Source organism: Scyliorhinus torazame, chromosome 8 (assembly GCF_047496885.1).
Source record: "Scyliorhinus torazame isolate Kashiwa2021f chromosome 8, sScyTor2.1, whole genome shotgun sequence".
NCBI classification, from domain to species: Eukaryota; Metazoa; Chordata; class Chondrichthyes; order Carcharhiniformes; family Scyliorhinidae; genus Scyliorhinus; species Scyliorhinus torazame.
In genome coordinates this window covers 244,293,306-244,315,909 of record NC_092714.1, presented here as the reverse complement: position 1 = coordinate 244,315,909, position 22,604 = coordinate 244,293,306, and the positions used below count along the sequence as shown (strand labels likewise).

The window sequence follows — 22,604 nt, the reverse complement described above, 5'->3', positions numbered from 1 at the left end:
ATGAATTTGTCACTCACTCCATCCCCTATGCCTCACTCACACCTCCAGTTAAAATTGGACCTGTAGTCAAATTCTAAATTGAGAGGTTTTTTTTTCTGATACTTTAAATGTACTCATGGTTCTCCCATGTTGATGCACATTAAGTAGATGACGCACAAGAGCAATATACCACATCAACAATAACAATATGCTTGTATGTGTACAGACGGAAACCTCTTTTGTCAAAATGTCCTATTCTCAGCTCATGGTATATTAAACATGCATAAATCTCAAAGTTATATATTTTAACACAATCCTAGCAAACACGTTGAGCGTCCAACACAGTCATTTCAATTAATTCAATATAACTAATTTAGTTCCAGTGGGATACTCAACATTTTCTTTTCTTGACTTCGACTTGATGAATGTGTTCTCAGTGATCTCCCTTTTCCCATCTTGCCAGGAATAAGTGATTCCTAAATGTTATTGTGCTTAGAGTACATGTAATCAGAGTAAGATCTTTTTAAAAAAAGTAAATATTGAATACATTACAATCGCAATGATGGAAGTTGTTGTGAATAAACTCCATTTGTTACCAGAAGCAGTGCATAGCCAGCAACTTAATGACAGGGTTGTTTGCTTTTGCTAATTTAAGATGGCTATTTCCTGCTTGTGGTGACGTTTTGGAATGCAACTCAACGTACACAGACTACTTGATAAAGTATTACCTAGTACTACAAATCACAGTTATTATTCATGCTGAACTGTGCAATGTGATCCTTGTCCCATAAGTAAGATGAATCATTCAAACTTATGGGCAACTCAGATATAAGTAAGTTGGGTCACATGTAAATTAATGCTGCATTTCATAGTTTGGCTGCAACAAGTATTGGCCCTGGAAATCTTCAATAGGAGTCCACCACATTGGCTGAAAATGACCTTATGGGAATAGGTCCCCCACATCTTCTCTTAAAAGACTATTTGGGTAGGAGGTGGCTGAGTTCTAAACACTCATTACCTACAGCCAAGGAATACAATTGGACACTGGGAATTCCAGGTCTAGATTGTGGAGATCATTTTTGCAACAATATCCTTACAGAAGATGATGAGAGTCAATAATATATTTTGTTTGGGCCTCTCAACACTCCACTTGGATGTGCCGCCCTTAATAATTTTCCGAAACCTCTATTACGATTGGCAAACAATCAGGGGACTTCTCTCTCACCACAGAAAGGTCAGGCTTAGTGCCTGAGGATGAAATGCCAAAATATGCCCATTTTGGATTTTGAGAACCACTATTTTCAAATGACAATGTTTTTTGATCATCAAGGTGAGGGCCATTGGTACTGAATTGTATTTGGGCATCCACTATCAGCATCAAGCATTCTCATCTATGCATTAGATGCTAAAGAAAATCCCTCACCTTATTCCAGCAAAGTGCTCTGTAAGCCCTCTACTGTGGCAGTTCCCTTTACCACACCAACCATCCTAGACTGATATTTAATGCAAACAAGTGACAATTACAGCAATTTTATCGAGTGGGACCAATGTCCAACAGGAACTGGTTGAGTACTTCCCAACTAATTTCACATAAGGTGCTTATAACCTCCAGAAAGTGATTTGAGTCCATCTGTCTGGCTGAATTCAGATGCAGGTCCCGCAAAGGTAAAGGCAGGGGTTTTGACTTTTGTCTTCATCACCCTGGCAATAATCTGACAAGAGTGGATTGCCTGTCCATTATACAACTTGCCTAGTCAAATCAGGCGGGTCCATAAAAGGTTGGTGAGCTTCTCTACCAGAATACCAGCCAGGCATGTTAATCCACTGCTCCATTGTTGAGTGCAGTTTCACAACACAGTTGTAACAAAGTTTAGCTGGAATTATGCCAAGATCAACATTTGTTCATATTATTTTTGGACCTTTAATTGGTGCTTAGGCAATAAAAAGACACACTAGCGCTGACATCAAAATAATGGCCCAGGCTGACACATCCAATGATATTCCAGATCTCTTTGTAGGAAAGTAGCTGGTATCCACTTGGTGCTTCTGTCCGATGTCATGGGTGAGGTCGAAAACTTGCGTGATTCATCATCCATCGTCGCCACTACCCCATCACCTTTCAAACATGAAGCTTTTGTTGTGATATGTCATGACAACTTTTTGGTTTTTGCTATAACAAATAATATGCAAATATATTGTCCAATAGAAAAACAATAACTTACTCTCCGATACAAATAGAAATTCCACAAGAGTAGCATTATAAGATCCACAAAAATGGAATTTGAGTAAAGCAGAATGGATGATATTAATGCCCACTATGTATAACATTTTAATCACTGCTTTCAGGAGAGCAAAAGAAAAATATATTTAAAACACTTTTCTCATCTTAAAAAAAAAACATTTTCTTCAAGAGAAATGAAATGTTATTATGTCACAAAATCAGTCTCACATTTTACATGTGACCACACAAACCATTGATTGCACTTTGCAATGCAGCAAGTGACTACCATCTCCAGCATTATTCAAGCACTTTTAAACCACTACCAAACTTAAGGCCCAATGACTTGCAACACAATGTCTTCAAAACCCAATTGACATGGCTCATTCAATGGCAGCACAGCGGGCAAATCATCATGTACAACTGTAACATTTTCTCTGCCGTGACCTACATCCATATTAAAATAGAGCATCAGAAATTTAAATTATTTTTTATACCACAAAATCAGTACTGCATTTTCAGCTATCTTTCACTGATACAAATGAAAATGCATTTTATACGTGCATTATATAACTAGAGTTGTGCAAGTACTATATTCAGATTTTATATTTACCTCAGACTATCTGAATGCCCACAACAAACATTCTAAACCCTCAGGCACAGAAAATAACGTATTAACATTTGTACAATTTCCATTTTCAGTGGAACTAAACCATAGACATCATTAAAAAACACTTTTTTGAAACCTTGACCTAATTAATTTCAAAAAAGATATATGCATAAATTAAATGAATCATGGATGCCCTTGGATATGATTTATAACCTTTTGGTGATGCTGGCCATAACTCACTACAAACTATACCTCATCAGGTCAGTTCACTATTAGGGTGTAAAGATATACCAAGGACCTTCCTAACGTAATAATCTCTATCTAATTGCATAAAATGTTTTCTTTGCAAGATGTCTTCAAGCAGCTTATTTCTGCCCCTTCAAATTACCATTGCTTACAGAATGGGAATTAGAGACTGTTTCTGTGGTACTTACTGGTGTTGGTTTGCATGGTTCTAACGGTGGTTGCTATAGGTGGAGGAGACACTGAGCGGATGGATACATTGTCCTCGTCCTGAGAACAGCCAGCCTGGATAGCTCTTAGGTAGCTGTGACTTCTTGAACGGAAACAGCCAGGTATGGGCAGGTCCAGTGCATCCACTGCTTGCGAGTCCACCTCATTGAAGACCGACTCACAGATATTTTCATACTGGTTGCTGAAATCCATTTCTCTCTCCTTTAAACGTAATAAAGAAAAGTGATATTGAGCATGGATTGACCAATGAAAGAATTACAGAGGCCAGTTGTTTGACATCGCAGTTACAGGTGTGCAGCCGTTAGAAATTTAGTTAAATCATGGGCACACTTCTGTTGGAATAATATAACATCACTGGAGATATTGGGCGGGATTCTGTGATCCTGAGGCTAAGTTTGACGACGTTGGACATGCCGTCGTTGAATTCTAGCCCCTACACGCCGCTCCAGCTGCTGATCCTGGCGTAAACTGGGCACCGCGGGTCCGCGCATGCGCAGTGGCACACTTGAACGCGCTGGCCCCAACGCAACATGGCGCAGGGCTACAGGGGCCGGCGCGGAAGAACGGAGCCCCCAGCCAGAGAGGCCGGCCCGCCGATCGGTGGGCCTCGATCGCGGGCCAGGCCACATCGGAGGTCCCTCCCTGTGGTCGGACACCCCCCCGCCCCCCACACCACACCCACACCACACCCACACCACAGGCCGCCCCCGGACCCTTCAACGCCGAGGTCCTGCCGGCTGAGAGAAGGTGTGAACAGCGGCGGCGGGACTCGGGGTTTTTTACGATGGCCGCTCGGCCCATCCCGGGCTGAGAATCGGCGCGCGGCCCCTGATCGGCACCGCGCCATCCACGCCGGAGCCAATGGCGACGATTCTCCACTCTGCTAAATGCTAAAGTGAATTTGTGAATCAGAATAGGACCATGGTCATCATTAGACCTTTAATTCCAGATTTTATTGAATTCAAATTTCACCATCTGCAGTGGTGGGACTTGAACCTGGGTCCCCAGAGCATTACTCTGGGTCTCTGGTTTACTAGTCTAGTGACAATACCACTGTGCCACTAGTTTCCCATGTGAAGCATCAATGTTGGCATACATCAGTATAGCCAATAGGCCTGCTCCTGTGTGGTAGATTCCGTGGCCTGAATTTTCACAATGACAGAAGGGATCTGCGATCTAACCAAATTGGCACTAGAGTCAGAATCATGAAGCCCCACCAACACTGCGCCTCCCCTCAACCACCGTGCCTGACATCCACTATTTTTCTCATGGAAGGAGTGATGTTAGGGAAGAGGAAAATGGGTATTTCACACATGTACAGTTTATGGAGGCAACAACATATTTTTTAAATGTCTTTCCTCCATGTTTTTTTTTATATTGTGAAGTCTGCAATAGATATTTTGGCTGGAATTCTTCAGCAGGTTGAGATTCACTTTTCCCGCCAGCAGCAGACCCCTGCCTGTGGGTTTCCTCGTGGCATGGGGTGGCTTCAAAGGGAAATTCAATTGATAAACAGCAGGAGTATAGAATCCCTTGGCCAGTGAACACCAGGCAGCCAAGAACCACACGGCTGAGAGACCAGAGAATCCTGCCCTTCATCTCAGCATGTCTCCAGAAGGTCGCCCGAGGTAGATACTGAGTGAGTTGGCATGAAGGGTGTAAGGGCAAAGTGTGGTAGGTAGGGGGTCATGTGTTGGCCTGAGTTGGCACACAGTTGGCAGAGTGACTATAAGAGGTCTGGTGGTGGATAAAGGGGCATGGGTTGGGACGGACGGTAAGAGGGCCATGGGTTTGGCTGGGGGAAATGAGGTGGTTTGTATTGGCATGGATGGGGCATGGGATGTGTGTGGGGAGGTGAGGCAGTGTGAGGGTTAGAGGGCCTTAGTGTTTATATTCTAACCAAGTCAACGTCCTTAAACAGCCTGGCTCAGCACTTTGCAGCATCCAAACTGTTACTGGGGAGAGATGGTCCCACCTCCAATTAGCACCTGCCTGCCTGGAACGAAAATCCAGCAGTTTCTCCCAAGTCACGCATTGGGTGTATGGAATTTTCCTGACTCTGTGCACCTGACTCCAGAACAAAAAAATTAGGCCTATGTAATTCTAAGTAGCATATAGCCTATCCATTGCTGGCATTCTGTGTATGCAACGTGTATGACCTAGAACATTAACTCTGACTGCAGCCTCTTCCCTTTCTACCTTTGCTTCCAAGATGCGCAAGAGCACCAATGTAATTGCAACACCATCATCTTCAAGTCCCCCTCTAAATTACAATTGTTGTGTTTGAATTTGATTCTGGCCATTTGCGAGGGGCAGACAGCCCTCTCCGGGATTCAAGTAGGGAGTTGCAGCAGAGCTAAACATTGGTCTAGGAGGCAGTAGCTCATCCAATAAGTTTGGTGTGGAAAGGGAAGCTCGAACTGGTGAGCCAGATTGAAAGAACAGGCACAGTGGGTGATGTTGTTGAGTGAGAAACAGGAAGTGCCGTGACACTTAGTCGGACATCAGACATATGTGAAGGGTTGAAACTCAGGAGAGGGGAGCTGGGAAATTAGTTTTAAATCAAGCAAAATGAGTCACAGGAGTAGAGCATCTTTATTCTGAGAATCATCATATTCTTATAATCATACAGTCAGAAGGAAGTCATTTTGCTCCTAGTGTCTCTGCCTGCTCTTTGATAGAGCAACTAACGAGTCCCATGCCTCAACTCTTTACCCCAAAGCTCTGCAATTAGTTTCCTTTTTACATATACATCCAATTTCCTTTTGAAAGTTACCATTGCATCTGTTTCTATCATCCATTCAGCACTCGCTGTGGAATAAAAGTCTTGTGCAAAAGTAAGTTCTTCTGTTGCAAAATGCAATTTCTGAGTGTTCCATATCCTTAACTAAATATGAAATAGAGCTGCTTCACCTTTTGTGTCACGCCTTCCCTTGCCAGGTGGTAACTAAAAGCTGCCATATAAGATGCAGCTTTCAAAGACACAAGTATCCGATTCAGATCATTAGACATGATATATTAAATCCTCAGATTAGGCTTTTAATGGCTAGGTGTTGAGCCGTGCGATTCAGTTTTTATTAATGTAAGATTCTCAAATAATTTAAGGGAATAATGCTACTGAACACCAGAAGGTATATCTGCCAAACTAACATAGCTACTGAAAAATAAAATGTGCTCATTCACGGCTTAGAGTAATGGATGGAATACTTAACTATGACTACATAGATCTGCGAGCTTAATGGAGATTTAACTGTTTTAAATTTGTATTGTCGGAATACCCTTTTTAGCCTTTTCTAATAGCTCACTATATTTGAAAAGAAAATCTTGCCACATGTAATCTGGCGGGCCTGAAACTTCTCAGGGCCTGATTGTGGCACCTATGCCAGAACCATGCTCCCAATGTGGACCCTGTCCATCATTTGCCATTTAAGGGGTACTTAGAGCTTCAATGTGAGTCAATTGAAGCTCCTGGAAATGGCTGAGACACAGTTCAATTGGAGTATGAATTCTCCATTTGGGCGGCTGTACAAAGGAGTCGGGACTGTTTCTGAGCCCCAAACCTGCCATCATGGGGAAACATTCACTTTTCTGGGATTTTCACAAAGGTGCCCCTTAATTGACATAGAGACAGACTCCCTGTCCAAGTTAGGGGGTGGACGGTTTCTTGAAGCTGGGGACCATTCGGTGGCTGAGGAGGTGTGTGATCCCTCGCGCATAGATCCAATGCTGCAAGAAGATCGATGATTTCCTCAGGGCAGGAAGGTGAGTGGCGTACCACTTTTAGGTGCCACCCCTGTTAATTGCATATTAATTGCATTTAATTGTATGTAGGTGGTGGGTATAATAGGAACAGTTGACCTTCAGTTTGTTTAACTTAGTTTAATCAGTTTAACCCCAAAATAGTATAATTAGGACCAGACTAAAACCATGGTGGGTGAGTTAGGAGATACATATTTGTAATCTGTATTTCTGTAGATAAATGCTTAAAAAAGTGTGTAAAGATTGGGTCCAGTTCTACCCTTCATCACCTTGTTCTCTGGAATGTAATAACCTCCAATGTCTGACTTCTCAGTCTTTTCCTACACAGTATTCCTCAAGAAAGATCCAACCAGTCCTCTCTCTGGAGGCACCTCCTCACATCCCCATATGAATGGCCACCATCAACACATTTTCTCAGCTTATTGCTGTCTCATACCTATCCCTCTTAGACACACTCCACAAATGTTGTCATTCCATTTCTCAGACTCACAACTCACGGCTTTCTCTTCTTGCAGGAGCAGAGAACGCGGAACATCGGGGGGAGAGAAAGAACACAGAACATTGGGGGAAAGAACCTGGCTGACCTTTCAGTCTTGGCTGCTGTGGAGGATGAAACACTGGGGATAAGCTGAGTTTCGGAATGCATGGCCATTGGAGGAGGGTTTCCCAGATACCCAGATGGAGGAGAGTTTCCCAGATGGGAACCTATGTATGATTCAGAGCAGGGGTAATCAAGAACAAGAAAAAAAGTCAGAAAGGAGAATAAAAAAGTGATAGCCAGAGAAATCAAGGGCCGGTTTCAGATAATAACACTGTAAAAAATAGTAGGGGCGCGACAAGGAACATTAAAAGGACGAGCCTTAAGGTTAAGTACCTGAATGCACAGAGCATTCAAAATAAAATGGATGAATTAGTTGCGCAGATAGACGTAAAGGGATATGATACAGCTGGGATTACGGAGACACGGCTCCAAGGTGACCAAGGATAAGAATTAAATATTGAGGGCTATTCATTTTTTAGGAAGGACAGACAGAAAGGAAAAGGTGTTGGAGTTGCGTTGTTGACGAAAGAAAATATTGATACAATATTGAGGAAAGATATTAGTACAGATGATGTGGAAGCTGTCTGGGTTGAGCTATGAAACATCAAAGGGCAAAAAACATTTGTAGGGATGGTTAACAGACCACAAAACTGAAGTGGTAATGTTGGGAATAGCATTAGACTGGAAATCAGAGATGCATGTGATAAAGGAACATCTGTGATTATGGGTGACTTTAATCTGCATATAGATTGGCTGAGTCAAATTAGTCACAGTACAATAGAAGAGGAATTTCTGGAGTGTATACGGGATGGTTTTCTGGACCAGAATGTTCAGGAACTAACAAGGGAACAGGCCATCTTGGACTAGGTATTGTGCAATGAGAAAGGATTAGTTGGTAATCTAGTTAGGAGAGAATACCTTGGGAACGAGTAACCATAATATAGTAGAATTCTTTATCAAGGTGAATTGTAAGATAGTTGATTCTGAGACCAGGGGCGAGATTCTACGACCCCCCGCCGGGTCGGAGAATCGCCAGGGGCTGGCGCAAATCCCGTCCCCGCCGGTTGCCAAATTCTCCGGCACCGGAGGTTCGACGGGGGCGGGAATCGCGCCGCGCCGGTTGGCGGCCCCCCCCCCCCCCCCGCGATTCTCCGGCCCGGATGGACCGAAGTCCCGCTCCTAGGATGCCTGTCATGCCGGCGTGGATTAAACCACCTCTTTTACCGACGGGACAAGACGGCGCGGGCGGGCTCCGGGGTCCTGGGGGGGGCACGGGGCGATCTGGCCCCGGGGGGTGCCCCCACGGTGGCCTGACCCGCGATTGGGGCCCACCGATCCGCGGGCGGGCCTGTGCCGTGGGGGCACTCTTTTCCTTCCGCCTTAGCCAAGGTCTCCACCATGGCGGAGGCGGAAGAGACTCCCTGCACAGCGCATGCGCGGGGATGCCGTGAGCGGCCACTAACGCTCCCGCGCATGCGCCGCCCGGAGATGTCATTTCAGCGCCAGCTGGCGGGGCAACAAAGGCCTTTTCCGCCAGCTGGCGGGGCGGAAATTAGTCCGGCGTGGGCCTAGCCCCTCAAGGTTGGGGCTGGGCCCCCCAAGGTGCGGAGGATTCCACACCTTTGGGGCGGCACGATGCCCGACTGATTTGCGCCATTTTTGGCGCCGGTTGGCGGACATCGCGCCGATACCGGAGAATTTCGCCCCAGGGCCCTGAACTTCAATAAAGGTAACTATGATGATATGAGGCATGAGCTGGCTATGATGGCCTGGGAAATATTACAGAAAGGAAGGTCAGCGGACAGACAATGGCAGGCATTCAAGGAATGAATAGATTAACTTTAAAAGTTGTTTATTCCTACTTGGCGCAAGAGTAGAAAGGGATCTGTGGCCAAACCATGGCTTACAAGGGAAATTAGAGATAGTATTAGATTCAAAGAAGAGGCATACAAATTTGCAAGAAAAAGCAATAGACCTGAGGATTGGGAACAGCTTAAAATTCAGCAAAGGCAGACCAAGGGATTTCTTAAGAAGGGAAAAGTACAATTTGAAAGTAAACTAGTGGGGAAAATAAAAACTCTGTAAAGTTTCTATAGGTACATAAAGAGTAAAAGACGGTCAGAAACAGGGGAATTTATAACAGGAAACAAATAAATGGTTGAGGAACTAAATTCGTACTTTGCCTCTGTCTTCACAAAGGAAGACAGAGCTTTAGTGTTCTGAGAAACACAAGTTTTAGTGAGGAGCTGAAGAAATTAGTATTAGTAAAGAAATGGTTTTGGGGAAATTACTAGAATTGAAGGTGGACAAATCTCCAGGGCCTGATAATCTTCATTCCAGAGCACTTGAGGAAGTGGCCCTAGAAATAGTGGATCCATTGTTGGTCATTTTCCAAAATGTTTTCGACTCTGGAATGGTTCCTACAGATTGGAGGGTAGCTAATACGACCCCACTATTCAAAAAGGGAGGTATAAAGAAAACATTTAACTATAGACCAGTGTGCCTAACGTGGCAGTAGGGAAGTTGCTGGAGTCCATTATCAAGGATTTCATAGCGCAGCATTTGGAAAGCAGTGGTGTAATCAGACAAAGTCAGCATGGACTTACGAAAGGGAAATCATGCTTGACAAATCTACTCGAATATTTGAAGATATAACTGTTAGAGTTGACCAAGAAGAACCAGTGGATGAGATTTATTAAAGGCTTTTCACAAGATCTCACATAGCAGGTTACTATGTAACGTTAAAGCACATGGAATTACGGGTAGTGTCTTGAAGGTGATAGTAAGCTGGTCAGCAGACAGGAAGCAAAGATTTGGAATAAATGGGTCATTTTCTGATTGGCAGGCAGTGACTAGTGGGGTACCGCAGGGATCTGTGCTGGGATCCATCTGTTCACATTATATATTAGTGATTAGGACGAGGGAACTAAATGTATTATCTCCAAATTTGCAGATGATACAAAGTTGGGTGGGAGGGTGAGCTGTAAGGAGAATGAAGAGATGCTTCAGCAGAATTTGAACAGGCTGAGTGAGTGGGCACAAGCATAGCAGGTGCAGTATAATGTGGATAAATGTGAGGTTATCTGCTTTTGGAGCAAAAATAGGAAGGCAGATTATTATTTGAATGGGTGTAAATTGGGAGAGGTGGATACTCAGTGAGAGCTTGGTGTCCTTGTGCATCAGTCGATGAAATTAAGTGCGCAGATACGGCAGGCAGTAAAGAAGGCACATGGTATGTTGGCCTTCATAGTGAGAGGATTTGAGTATCATAGAATCATAGAATTTAGTGCTGAAGGAGGCCATTGGGCCCATTGAGTCTGCACCAGCTCTTGGAAAGAGCACCTTACTTAAGCCCATGCCCCCACCCTATCCCCGTAAGCCAGTAACCCCACCTCACCTTTTTGGACACTGAGGGCAATTTAGCATGGCCAATCCATCTAACCTGCACATCTTTGGACTGTGGGAGGAAACCAGAGCACCCAGAGGAAACCCACACAGACACGAGGAGAACGTGCAGACTCCGCACAGACAGTGACCCAAGCCGGGAATTGAACCTGGTACCCTGGAGCTGCGAAGCAACTGTGCTAACCACTGTGCTACCGTGCTGCCCCACAGTATAGGAATAGAGATGTTTCACTGCAATTGTATAGGGTATTGGTGAGGCTATACTTGGAGTACTGTGTGCAGCTTTTGTGACCTTTTCTGAGGAAGGATGTTCTTGCTATGGAGGGAGTGCAGCGAAGGTTTACCAGGCTGATTCCTGGATGGCGGGACTGTCCTTTGAAGTCGGTTAGGATTATATTCATTGGAGTTCAGACGAGTGAAAGGGGATCTCATAGAAACTTCCAAAATTCTAACAGGATTAGACAGGGTAGATTCAGAAAGAGTGTTCCCGATGGCGAGTGAATCCAGAACTAGGGTTCATAGTTTGAGGATAAGGGGTAAACCTTTTAGGACTCAGCTGAGGAGAAATTTCTTCACTCAGAGAGTGGTGAATCTGTGGAATTCGCCACCATAGAAGATAGTTGAGGCCAAAACGTTGAGTAATTTCAGGAAGGAATTAGATATAGCTCTTGGGGCTAAAGGGATCAAGGGATATGGGGGCAAGGCAGGATCAGGGTATTGAACTTGATGATCAGCCATGATCATAATGAATGGTGAAGCAGGCTCGAAGGGCTGAATGGCTCCTGCTCCAATTTTCTATGTTTCTATACTTGGTGACAGAATTAAATATGACAGCCACAAGGCACTCAACACTCATTCCTGTTGATTTGATTTCAGCAGCCATTGAAATATGATGATCTGCATTTTGATTTGTTAACGTTGAATCCCTTCACCTTGTCAGTTCTAATTGATGTCTTGCATCTCCCACAGGTCCTTCAAGCATCACCCGGAGCTTTGGTGGAAGAGGACAAAGAATCCTCAGAGGAGGTCACGCTCTCGAAGGAAACACAGTCACACGCATCCTCCACCAGCTCAGATACTCAAACCTTGGTGGGGCCTCCAGGCAGGTAACTGAGTTGTCACATGGTGAACCACGCGTCACAAGTGAACAGAAGCAGGTGTTGGAGACAAGGCCTGCAGTGAAGATTCCCTATCAGAGGGAAGAGGACCTTCGAGCTCTGCTCAGCTGAGTGTAGGTGGGTCTTAATGATAGTAATAAAATAATAATCTTTCATTGTCACAAGTATGAAGTTACTGTGAAAAGCCCCTAGTCGCCACATTCTGGCGCCTGTTCGGGTAAGCTGGTACGGGAATTGAACCCGCGCTGCTGGCCTTGTTCTGCGTTACAAACCAGCTGTCTAGCCCACTGAGCTAAACCAGCCCTCCACTGAGCTAAATCATCTATTGGGGGAATCACTGGCAAAGGGGACTATTCTTTAGCAGCAGCAGCAGAAATTGTGTGAAGTTCCATTGGCATTTCCAGTGGCACAGCACATGATTGGAGAGAGATTGAAAACGTCCGTCTCCACCGTGAGCGGCATGATGTCACAGCCTTTTTCACTGATGTCTGCCTCCATGGAAAGAGTGACCATCTCCTTGGTGCATCATACTGTCCCTGATGAATGGCCTGCGCAGTCAGTCTGTCAGTTTAAGTGGGATGGAGGAAAGCCTCATCATGGTAATTCAGTGCCTCACTGAAGTGCAACAAAGTGCACTCCAGTTCTTGACTAACAGGGAAGTGCAAGCAGACCATGAGAGCGAAGATGGAAAATGGGAATCCTGATAGCTGATTCTGCCCCTGTGCTGATGGGGCAGTCTTTGGGAGGGCCCTCCGAGGCTCCAAAACCCAGTGGACATCAACCAGGCATGGTCGGCACCGCCTCCTGTCCCTGCAGCCATTGGACTCCTTCAACTGCACCTGCAGGTGCTGAATGGTTACAGACAACCCCTCACATGGTCTCCGGCTCTTTGTCTGCATCTCCAGCATTGATGGGACTGCCATTTCCAGAAACCCGAGACCTGTCTTGACGGCAGCTAGTCCCTGGGGGTCAGGCCGCCCTCCTATCGTTTGCCCCTTCGGGGGTTCCTACCTGCACCTGCTATACCGCTGCATGTATCTAGTGCGCATCAGACAGTGCCCCAGGACCCTCTTCACTAAAGTGCCATAGGGTCACTGCAACTCAGTGGGGGCTCACTTGCTTGTCCTATGCCGACCTCCGCCTCGGCGATTGCCCTCTCTCTCTGGGCCCACCGACTAGGTCCATGCCTGCTGCTCCGCAACAGTGAGGGGTCGCAGGTCTGGCAATCCTCCCCCAGTCTTCTCTCTCTCCCTGCGGTTATGTGCCGCCTTCTCCGATGGGGGGGGAAGGGGGCGGGAGAAAGTGCAAAATGTTAGGCAGTCGGACGCGTGCAACATAGGGGGTGGGCAGCTGGTGTCCTTTGTGGCCAAGCACCCAGCCATGGCAGGCGGTATGGGTGCTGGCAAGTGGTGCAGCGTGGGGTGCGAGCAGACTGCTGGTGGGTGGAGTGCGATTGCACTCCGGATTGGGGGAGGGGGATACGGGTGTGTGGGACAGAGGGTGGTACCAGGACATGGTGCTGCCTACTCTCCCTAGCCGTCCTCAGGAGGTATGCAGCTTCTTTCGGCACTGCTGGCTGTCCTTGCGGTGGGGCCCACAGTGCTCACGACCTCTGCCACCTTTGCCTAGGCCCGGTGTACGGTGGAAGGTGGCAGCCTCTTGCCCACCCCGGGGAACAGGGTGGCCCGCCCATCCTCCATGGCGTCCAGCAGGGTCTCCAGCTCAGCATCTGTGAAATGGGGCACCGCTCTTCGTGCTGCCATCTTGTTGGCTGGGATGAGTGCCTGTGGAGAGTGGAGTGCGTTATTCGGCTGCAGCTTGTCAGCCTCTCGAGTGTCAATCCAGACCCCATCAAATCGGACACTGTTTGTCATTGGAATTGCTTGAATTCCACCTGGCGCCGGTGCTAGCCCATTAACGGATCATGAACTGCTCCGGGATTGACATCACTTTCGTGGTGGTAGAATTCCACCAATTCAGTCCCGGCGTTAACACTCATTAGTCTCTGAAACGGAGAATCTGGCCCATAATTTTTAGTCCGCCTTGGGATTATTGAATCTAACGACAGTGAGTGTATGAGGGACTTCTGCATTGTTTCAGGTGTTGCAGTTTAAAAAGTGAATGACTTGGGAAATGGCTCTTTCCGTTGCAAGCAATTTCAGGGTTGTGGAAGAGGTCACCCTGGTTGGTTTACAAATGGTGGTTAAAACAAAGCTTTTAGATTTAGCAGTCAAGCTGCAGTTGACTTTTACCTGAAGGGGTGAGGAAGGTGGAGATAATACAAGTAATAGCTCAGCATTTAAATCTGCTGGAGACACAGCCAGAATCATTAGAATGAGTTAGAATTCAATTAGAAATGAAACAATTAGAAATGTGGGAAAAAGATAAACAGAAAGAAATATAACTGAAGAAATTAGAAATGCAAGTAAATGAGAGAATGGCTATAGCAGAGGCAAAGCAAAGAAAGAGAGAAAGAGAGACAATGGAAAAGTGTACAGAGTGAGAATTTGAACTTTACAAAATCGGAAGAAGGAGAGGGACTTGGAAAGAAAAAGAGAACATCAACATAAAATGTTGGAGTTAAAGGCAGAAGCTGAGGAAGTCTAGAGGAAGGATTAACACCACCTGGTCAGAAGCTTCGTGGGGGATATGTTTAAATACATTCAAGCACTGCCAATGAGAAAGAAGCATAACTCTTTTAAAAAAAGTCTCCTATGAGAAAGTTGCTAAACAATTGAATGGGCCAAAGATCATGTGGGTATTCATAGAATCATAGAATCATTGTTGGTTCAAACAAAGTTGGTGGGTAGAACTAGTGGAGTGTTTGCATCACTATCAGAGGAGGTATCGAGGGATTATGATGAAGTGAGAAAAGCTGTTTTAAGTGCAGATGAACTGGTGTCAGAAGCCTGCATACAGAAGTTTAGACAGATATAGAATTTGAAAGAATTAAACAACATAATTTTGATGGATGGATAGACCAAACATATGGGGCGGGATTCTCCCGCACTTGGTGCGATGGCCCGACGCCGGTTCCAAGAACGGCGGGAACCACTCCGGCGTCGGGCCACACGGAAGTTGCGGAATCCTCTGCACTTCTGGGGGCTAGGCCGGCGCCGGAGGGGTTGGCGCTGCGCCAACCGGCAGAGAAGGGCCGTTGTGGTCCCGCGCATGCTTTCTTTCTCCCGCCGGCCATGGCGAAGCCCTACAGAGGCCGGCACGGAGGGAAAGAGTGCCCCCATGGCACAGGCCCGCCCGCAGATCGGTGGGCCGCGTTTGCGGGCAAGGCCACCATGCCCCCCCCCCCTGGGGCCGGATCTTCCCACGCACCCCTGAGGACTCTGGTAGATGGTCTATCAGCCAGATCCCGCCGTGATGGACCATGTCCAATTCACGCCGGCGGGACTGGCCGAAAATGGGCGGCTGCTCGGCCCATTGGGGCCCGGAGAATTGCCGGGGGGCCCGCTGCCAATGGCCCCGACCGGCGCGGCGTGAACCCCGCCCGAAAGCCGGCACCGGAGAATTTGGCAGCCGGCGTCGGAGCGGAATTCACGCCGACCCCGCCGGGTGGTCGGAGAATCCCTCCCATGATGTTCTTAGGGAAACAATTATTTTGGAGGAATTTAAAGGTTCACTTCCCGCAGTAATGAGAACGGATATGAAGAGCACATGGTTAAAACTGCTAGACTGGCAGCAGAATAACAGATAATTTTGATTAGCTCAGAAATCAAGGTCTGGTTTTCATTTCAATATCAATTTCAATCTGTGCAGGATAGAAACTGGAGAAATGAGAAATCCACAGGTGGGCAAGGCAAAGAAAGTCTAGTTGAAGATATTAAGGAGAAACTTGCCTCAGGTTAAAAAGGAAACCTATGATATTGGAAGAGAAATAAGAAAACTTACTGTTTTCATTGTAATAAAGTTGGACTGGGGCGACATGTGGCGCAGAGGTTAGCACTGGACGACGGCGCTGAGGACCCGGGTTCGAATCCTGCCCCTGGGTCACTGTTCATGTGGGGTTTGCACATTCTCCCCTTGTATCGTGGGTTTAACCCTCACAACCCAAAGATGTGCTAGTTAGGAGGATTGGCCATGCTAATTGCTCCTTAATTAGAAAAAGAAAAATAATTGGTCGATTCAGGTCAGACTGGGAGGGATGGTTGGGTCCATCCGGGTGCCCGGGGGGTGGGGTGGGGGGGGGGGGTGGGGATGGGGAGGGGGGGGGAGGGGGCATGTCAGTCTGGGGAGCAGGGAGAGGATCAGACCGGGGAGGGGGGGGGTGGCTTGGGTCAGACCAGGAGTTTGGGGTTGGGGTGGGTTCGGTGGACTGGAAGGGGGGCGGGTGGGGGGAGAGTGGGGGGTGGGGAGACATTGCATTGGACTGGGGGGCAGGGGAAGGATCAGGCCGGGGTTGGGTGGCCGGAGGGGGGGGGGGGGTTCGGTCCAGGGGGAAAAGTCGGACCAAAGGAGGGGGAAGAGGGGTATATTTCAGACGGGGGTGGGGGGTGGTCAAGTCAGACCGGGGATGGGGGGGTGGGCGGGGGGGGCGGGGGGGAGGATGGTGGTAGACCAGACGGGAGGTCAGACCTGAGTGCGGAGGGGGTGGGGGTGGGGGGGGGGGGATCAGGTTAAACCAGGAGGGGGTTTGGACTGGAGGAGGGAGTCAGTCCGAAGTGAGGGGGGGGGGGGGTCTGTGGAAGGGTTTGGGGGGGTGGGGGTCAGACTGGTAGGGTCAGGACAGCTTCCCAATGCATTTTTGACTTCTATAAGCTCCCACACACCATCACTCATTTCCCTGGCAGGTTAAAATGTCACCACTCCTCCCACCACCCCACACCAGAATCACTTTTTAATCCATTATGGTAATATTTTTTCAACAGTTACTAATTGCATTCATTCTGTATATTTAATAATAGATACATTAATCTGCTCTCACATTAGATTTTCTAAAGTTCTACCTCCAGGCTTGTGATCACTACACATTACTCAACCAGGCCACTCTCAGCTCAGGTCAAGCACAGTTTAATTGCAAATAAGAGTACTCTGCACTGTCCCATCAAACAACCACATCTGAACAATAAGTAAAGGTCCCCTCCACAGTGCCTCATTTAGTGTTATGAGGCCAGGACAGCACAGATTAGATGCAGAGTAAATACCTTACTACAGTATTCAATCAAGCACCCCCATGACTACACGGGAGGCTATTCGAAAAATGCACCAGAGCTTGCAGACTGTCAGAATAAAATAATAATATAATAATACTTGAGAACTTAAGAATAAAGTTATTATGTTGTAAAATGCCTCGGTTCAAGGCAGTAGAAGTAACTGCAATTTGTTTTGTTTCATAAAACGATAACATAAAACATGAAAGCTTCAAAATTTTCCTGAAGTAATTTTCTTGAAAATACAATTTAGATCACAATTTTGAAGGCAGGGCCAATATAATTTTAAACAGCCAAATTTCAAATGATCTTCATGCATTGTGCTATATTTTGGTTTGGTGTCCGGCATTCTTTTACTTGTTTGTATGAAAAACAAATGGTGTTCATTATCAGGGTTGAAGGGATGATTTGAACAGAAGTCTGAACATAAAATACTTAACTATGCTAAATACCGATTTATTTAAGTAACCATGTCATTCACCCATTATCACAATACCTATGTAATATATATCTACAATAAATAAGAAAAACATTATTCACCTAATTTTCAAGACCCAATCAAAAAACACTGGCTGCAAAGCACATTACTTATTAATTTTATTGAACAAAGATGCTCTTTGTTCTCTGACCTCCACATCTTTGCCACAGCATATCCTCTGAGTCAGTGTGAACAATGTCACAGGAGATTTCCAGAATACTTCAATAATTAACTGGAAAATCAGTTGATTATTTCTGGTTTTTTAATTCAATTTTTAATGCAATATAGGCGTCGCTGGCTAGGCTAGCACTTATTGCCCATCTCTGGTGTCCCTTGAGATGGTGGTGTTACGCTGCCTTCTTGAACTGCTGCAGTCTCTGAGGTGTAGGTATTTTTAAAAAATATTTTATCGAAAATTTTTGGCCACCCATCATCACAGTACATTGTGTATCCTTTACACAGTAATATAACAATATAAAATAACAATGGCCAGTTTTATAAACAAGAAATAAATAATATATAAACAAAAACAAAAACAAAACTAAATGGCAAACTGCCTTTGTCCCAGATAAATATTCTCCAAAAATATGTTTTAAACAGTCCAATATACAATTATCTATAACAACAACCTATACATATTATACTTATATATTAACATCCCTGAGAATCCCTCTGGCTCCTCCCCCCCCTCCCCCCCCCCCCCCCCCCCCCCCCCCCCCCCCCCCCCCCCACCCCCCCGGGCTGCTGCTGCTGTCTTCTTCTTTTCCATTCCCTCTATCTTTCTGTGAGGTATTCGACGAACGGTTGCCACCGCCTGGTGAACCCTTGAGCGATCCCCTTAGGACGAACTTGATCCGTTCCAGCTTTATAAACCCTGCCATGTCATTTATCCAGGTCTCCACACCCGGGGGCTTGGCTTCCTTCCACATCAACAGTATCCTGCGCCGGGCTACTAGGGACGCAAAGGCCAAAACATCAGCCTCTCTCGCCTCCTGCACTCCCGGCTCTTCTGCAACCCCAAATATAGCCAACCCCCAGCTTGGTTCGACCCGGACCCCCACTACCTTCGAAAGCACCTTTGTCACCCCACCCAAAACCCCTGTAGTGCCGGACATGACCAGAACATGTGGGTGTGATTCGCTGGGCTTTCGAGCATCTCGCACACCTATCCTCTACTCCAAAAAATTTGCTAAGCCGTATCCAGTCATATGTGCCCTGTGTAACACCTAAATTGTATCAGGTTTAGCCTGGCACACGAGGACGATGACTTTACCCTACTTAGGGCATCAGCCCACAGCCCCTCCTCAATCTCCTCCCCAGCTCTTCTTCCCATTTCCCTTTCAGCTCGTCTACCATAATCTCCCCCTCGTCTCTCATCTCCCTATATATGTCTGACACCTTACCGTCCCCCACCCATGTCTTTGAGATCACTCTGTCCTGCACCTCCTGCGTCGGGAGCTGCGGGAATTCCCTCACCTGTTGCCTCGTAAAAGCGCTCAGTTGCATACACCGGAATGCATTCCCTTGGGGCAACCCATATTTTTCGATAGCGCTCCCAGACTTGCAAACGTCCCATCTACAAACAGATCTCTCAATTGTGTTACTCCTGCTCTTTGCCATATTCCAAATCCCCCATCCATTCTCCCCGGAGCAAACCTATGATTATTTCTTATCGGGGACCACACCGAGGCTCCCGTCTTTCCCCTATGCCGTCTCCATTGCCCCCAAATTTTCAGAGTAGCCACCACCACCGGGCTTGTGGTGTATTTCTTCGGTGAGAACGGCAACGGCGCCGTCACCATGGCTTGTAGGCAAGTCCCCCTACAGGACGCCTTCTCCAATCTCTTCCACGCCGCTCCTCTCTTCTCCATCCACTTACATACCATTGAGATGTTGGCGGCCCAGTAGTACTCACTCAGGCTCGGTAGCGCCAGCCCCCCCCTATCCCTACTACGCTGCAGAAATCCCTTCCTCACTCTCGGGGTCTTCCCGGCCCACACAAAACTCATGATACTCTTCTCAATCCTTTTGAAAAAAGCCTCGTGATCACCACCGGGAGGCACTGAAACACAAAGAGGAATCTCGGGAGGGACCACCATTTTAACCGCTTGTACCCTCCCTGCCAATGACAGGGATACCATGTCCCATCTCTTGAAGTCCTCCTCCATCTGTTCCACCAACCGCGTTAAGCTTAACCCTATGCAATGTACCCCAATTCTTGGCTATCTGGATTCCCAAGTAGCAAAAGTCCCTTGTTACCTTCCTCAACGGTAAGTCCTCTATTTCTCTGCTCTGCTCCCCTGGATGCACACAAACAGCTCACTTTTCCCCATGTTCAGCTTATATCCTGAAAATTCTCCAAACTCCCCAAGTATCCGCATTATCTCTGGCATCCCCTCTGCCGGGTCTGCCACATACACCAATAAATCGTCCGCGGTAAAGAGATACCGGTGTTCCTCTCTCCCCTGAGTACTCCCTCCACTTCCTGGAACCCCTCAATGCTATTGCCAGGGGCTCAATCGCCAGTGCAAACAATAATGGAGACAGAGGACATCCCTGCCTCGTCCCTCTATGGAGCCGAAAATACGCAGACCCCCGTCCATTTGTGACCACGCTCGCCATCGGGGCCCTATACAGCAGCTGTACCCATCTAATATACTCATCTGAGGTGTAGGTATACCCATGGTGCTGTTAGGGAGGGAGTTCCAGGATTTTGACAGAGTGAATATGGTGTTCAATTCTGGTCGCCACGCTACCAGAAGGATGTGGAGGCTTTGGTGAGGGTACAGAAGCGGTTTACCAGGATGTTGCCTGGTATGAAGGCATTAGCTATGAGGAGAGGATGGATAAACGCGGTTTGTTCTCACTGGAAAGATGGAGGTTGAGGGGCGAACTGATAGAAATCTACAAAATTATGAGGGGCATAGACAGAGTGGATTGCCAGAAGCTTTTTCCCATGGTGGAAGAGTCAATTACTAGGGCGCATAGGTTTAAGGTGGGAGGGACAAAGTTTAGAGGAGATGTGTGAGGGAAGTTTTTTTACACAGAGAGTAGTATGCGCCTAGAACTCGCTGCCGGAGGTGGTGATGGAAGTAGGTACGTTAGTGACATTTAAGGGGCATCTTGACAAATACATGAATTGGATGGGAATAGAGGGTTACGGGCCCGGAAGTGTAGAAGATTTTAGGTTAGACAGCATGGTCGGCAAGGCTTGGAGGGCCGAACGGCCTTTTCCTGTGCTGTACTTTTCTTTGCTCTTTGAAGGAATGGCAATATATTTCCAAGTCAGGATGATGAGTGACTTGAAGGGCAATCTCCAGGTGGTGGTGTTCCCAGGTATCTGCTGCTCTTGTCCTTCTAGATGGTAGTGTTTGTGGATTAGGAAGGTGCTGCTGGAGGAATCTTGTGGAGTTGTTGCAGTGCATTTTGTAGATGGTATACCCAGTTGCCACAGCTCCTCATTAATGGAGGGATTGTGGTTCTGTTTGTTTTAAGATATTTGACGACAGCTTCAAAAGGGCATTGTTTATGTCAAAAGATGAAAATTATACACACCTGGTTAATAGGGTTGGACTTGAGGGTATCTGAGCTTCCCATGTAGTCCTCATTCCATCCATGAAAGCTGGGTGAGTTCAGTTCCATGGTATCCAGGCAATCAAGACTCCTGTGGATGGATTCACTCACTGATGCAAGGTAGCTGTGGCTGTACAATATGAAATATTTGAAGATTATTAACTAAAACATCTTTGAATTCAGTCTGCTGATTCACATTTTAAAATCTTTTTTTAAGAATGAAATATTTTAAGAATTACATAGAATGTACAGCAGCTTAGAAATACAGAAACAGACCAGTGAACCCACCGTTCTGTGTTGGTATTTCTCGTTAACTTTATCCTTTCCTACTCCTCTTCATTTTAATCTATAGCAATAGAGTTTAAGTGTATGTTTGTCATTGGAACTTAACAAAAAACAATTTTTAAATTGTTCTTTTAGGCAACTTAGTACTGCAAAATGTTGATTCTAACAGATGCATTTAGAATGCATAGGATCACACAGAAGGTGCAGTTTATGTCATTTTGTATATATTCAGGGTTGTACAATTAACTCAACACCCAAACATTAGCAACATATGTTTAAATTCTAATTCAAGCAACATACAGCACATCCGCTTCACAAAATCGTGGAGCAAAAATGCTTCAAAACTGAAATTAATGTTTTTGTAAAATGCAGTATAGCTACAGAAACAAACACCAATTGCCTGTGGTACATCTCATTTTGAACGAAACGGATTTTACACGCCCCCGCTGGCAGGGTTTGAAGGCAGGGGATGGGGGGAGGCTCATAAAATACAGTGGGTGACCATCCTGCCCTTTGGCCTATCAATGACCTTAAGTGGTCAATTAATGGCTACTTAAAATCTTCATCCTGCCCATCGGTCTTTTATCAATGGGGAGGTCCATGCCACACAAGTAGCCTGGCAGCTTGAGCTGCGCAGGCTGTTACTGGGCCAGTGGCAGGTAGGACCTCCTTTTTGGGTCCTTGGGCCCATTGGAGGCACGCTGTTGAAGTGAGTTTCCCAGGGCAGAGGCACCTGTGATAAATATTATGTAACTCACATGTATTTCTGTATAAAATGTAAATATTCATAGCTAACAGTTTGTATGCCATCAGGGAACATAGGAATCTCGCTAACCGGCTTGACCACATTCCTTATATGGGCTGCCTCACACAGATACACACATAGGCACAATCAGCAGAATGGTTCCCCTCAGGTAGATGTTCTTGTGGAATGCTGATGAGGATGCCAACCTGATCAAGGTTAAGATAAGGGAGCTACGTATGCGTGAGACCCAAGGAAGG

The 22,604-nt window shown here is 46.4% G+C and overlaps 1 protein-coding gene across 5 annotated transcripts in view; it reads right to left on the bottom strand.

Moving 5' to 3' along the window:
- Window positions 1-1,155: 1,155 nt before the first annotated feature.
- LOC140428495 (disks large-associated protein 1-like) overlaps window positions 1,156-22,604 on the bottom strand; it is a 720,347-nt gene continuing 698,898 nt past the window's right edge. For 4 of the 5 annotated variants that reach the window (XM_072515041.1, XM_072515040.1, XM_072515039.1 and 1 more), the window contains 3 exons: window positions 21,300-21,447; window positions 3,242-3,482; window positions 1,157-2,095 (listed from right to left, as the gene is read on the bottom strand). In XM_072515041.1, coding sequence (XP_072371142.1) covers window positions 1,944-2,095; window positions 3,242-3,482; window positions 21,300-21,447 — 541 coding nt within the window. In that variant the 3' untranslated portion in view covers window positions 1,157-1,943. Of the gene's footprint in view, window positions 2,096-3,241; window positions 3,483-21,299; window positions 21,448-22,604 lie in introns of all 5 variants that reach the window. The other variant, XM_072515043.1, reaches the window with a different exon arrangement.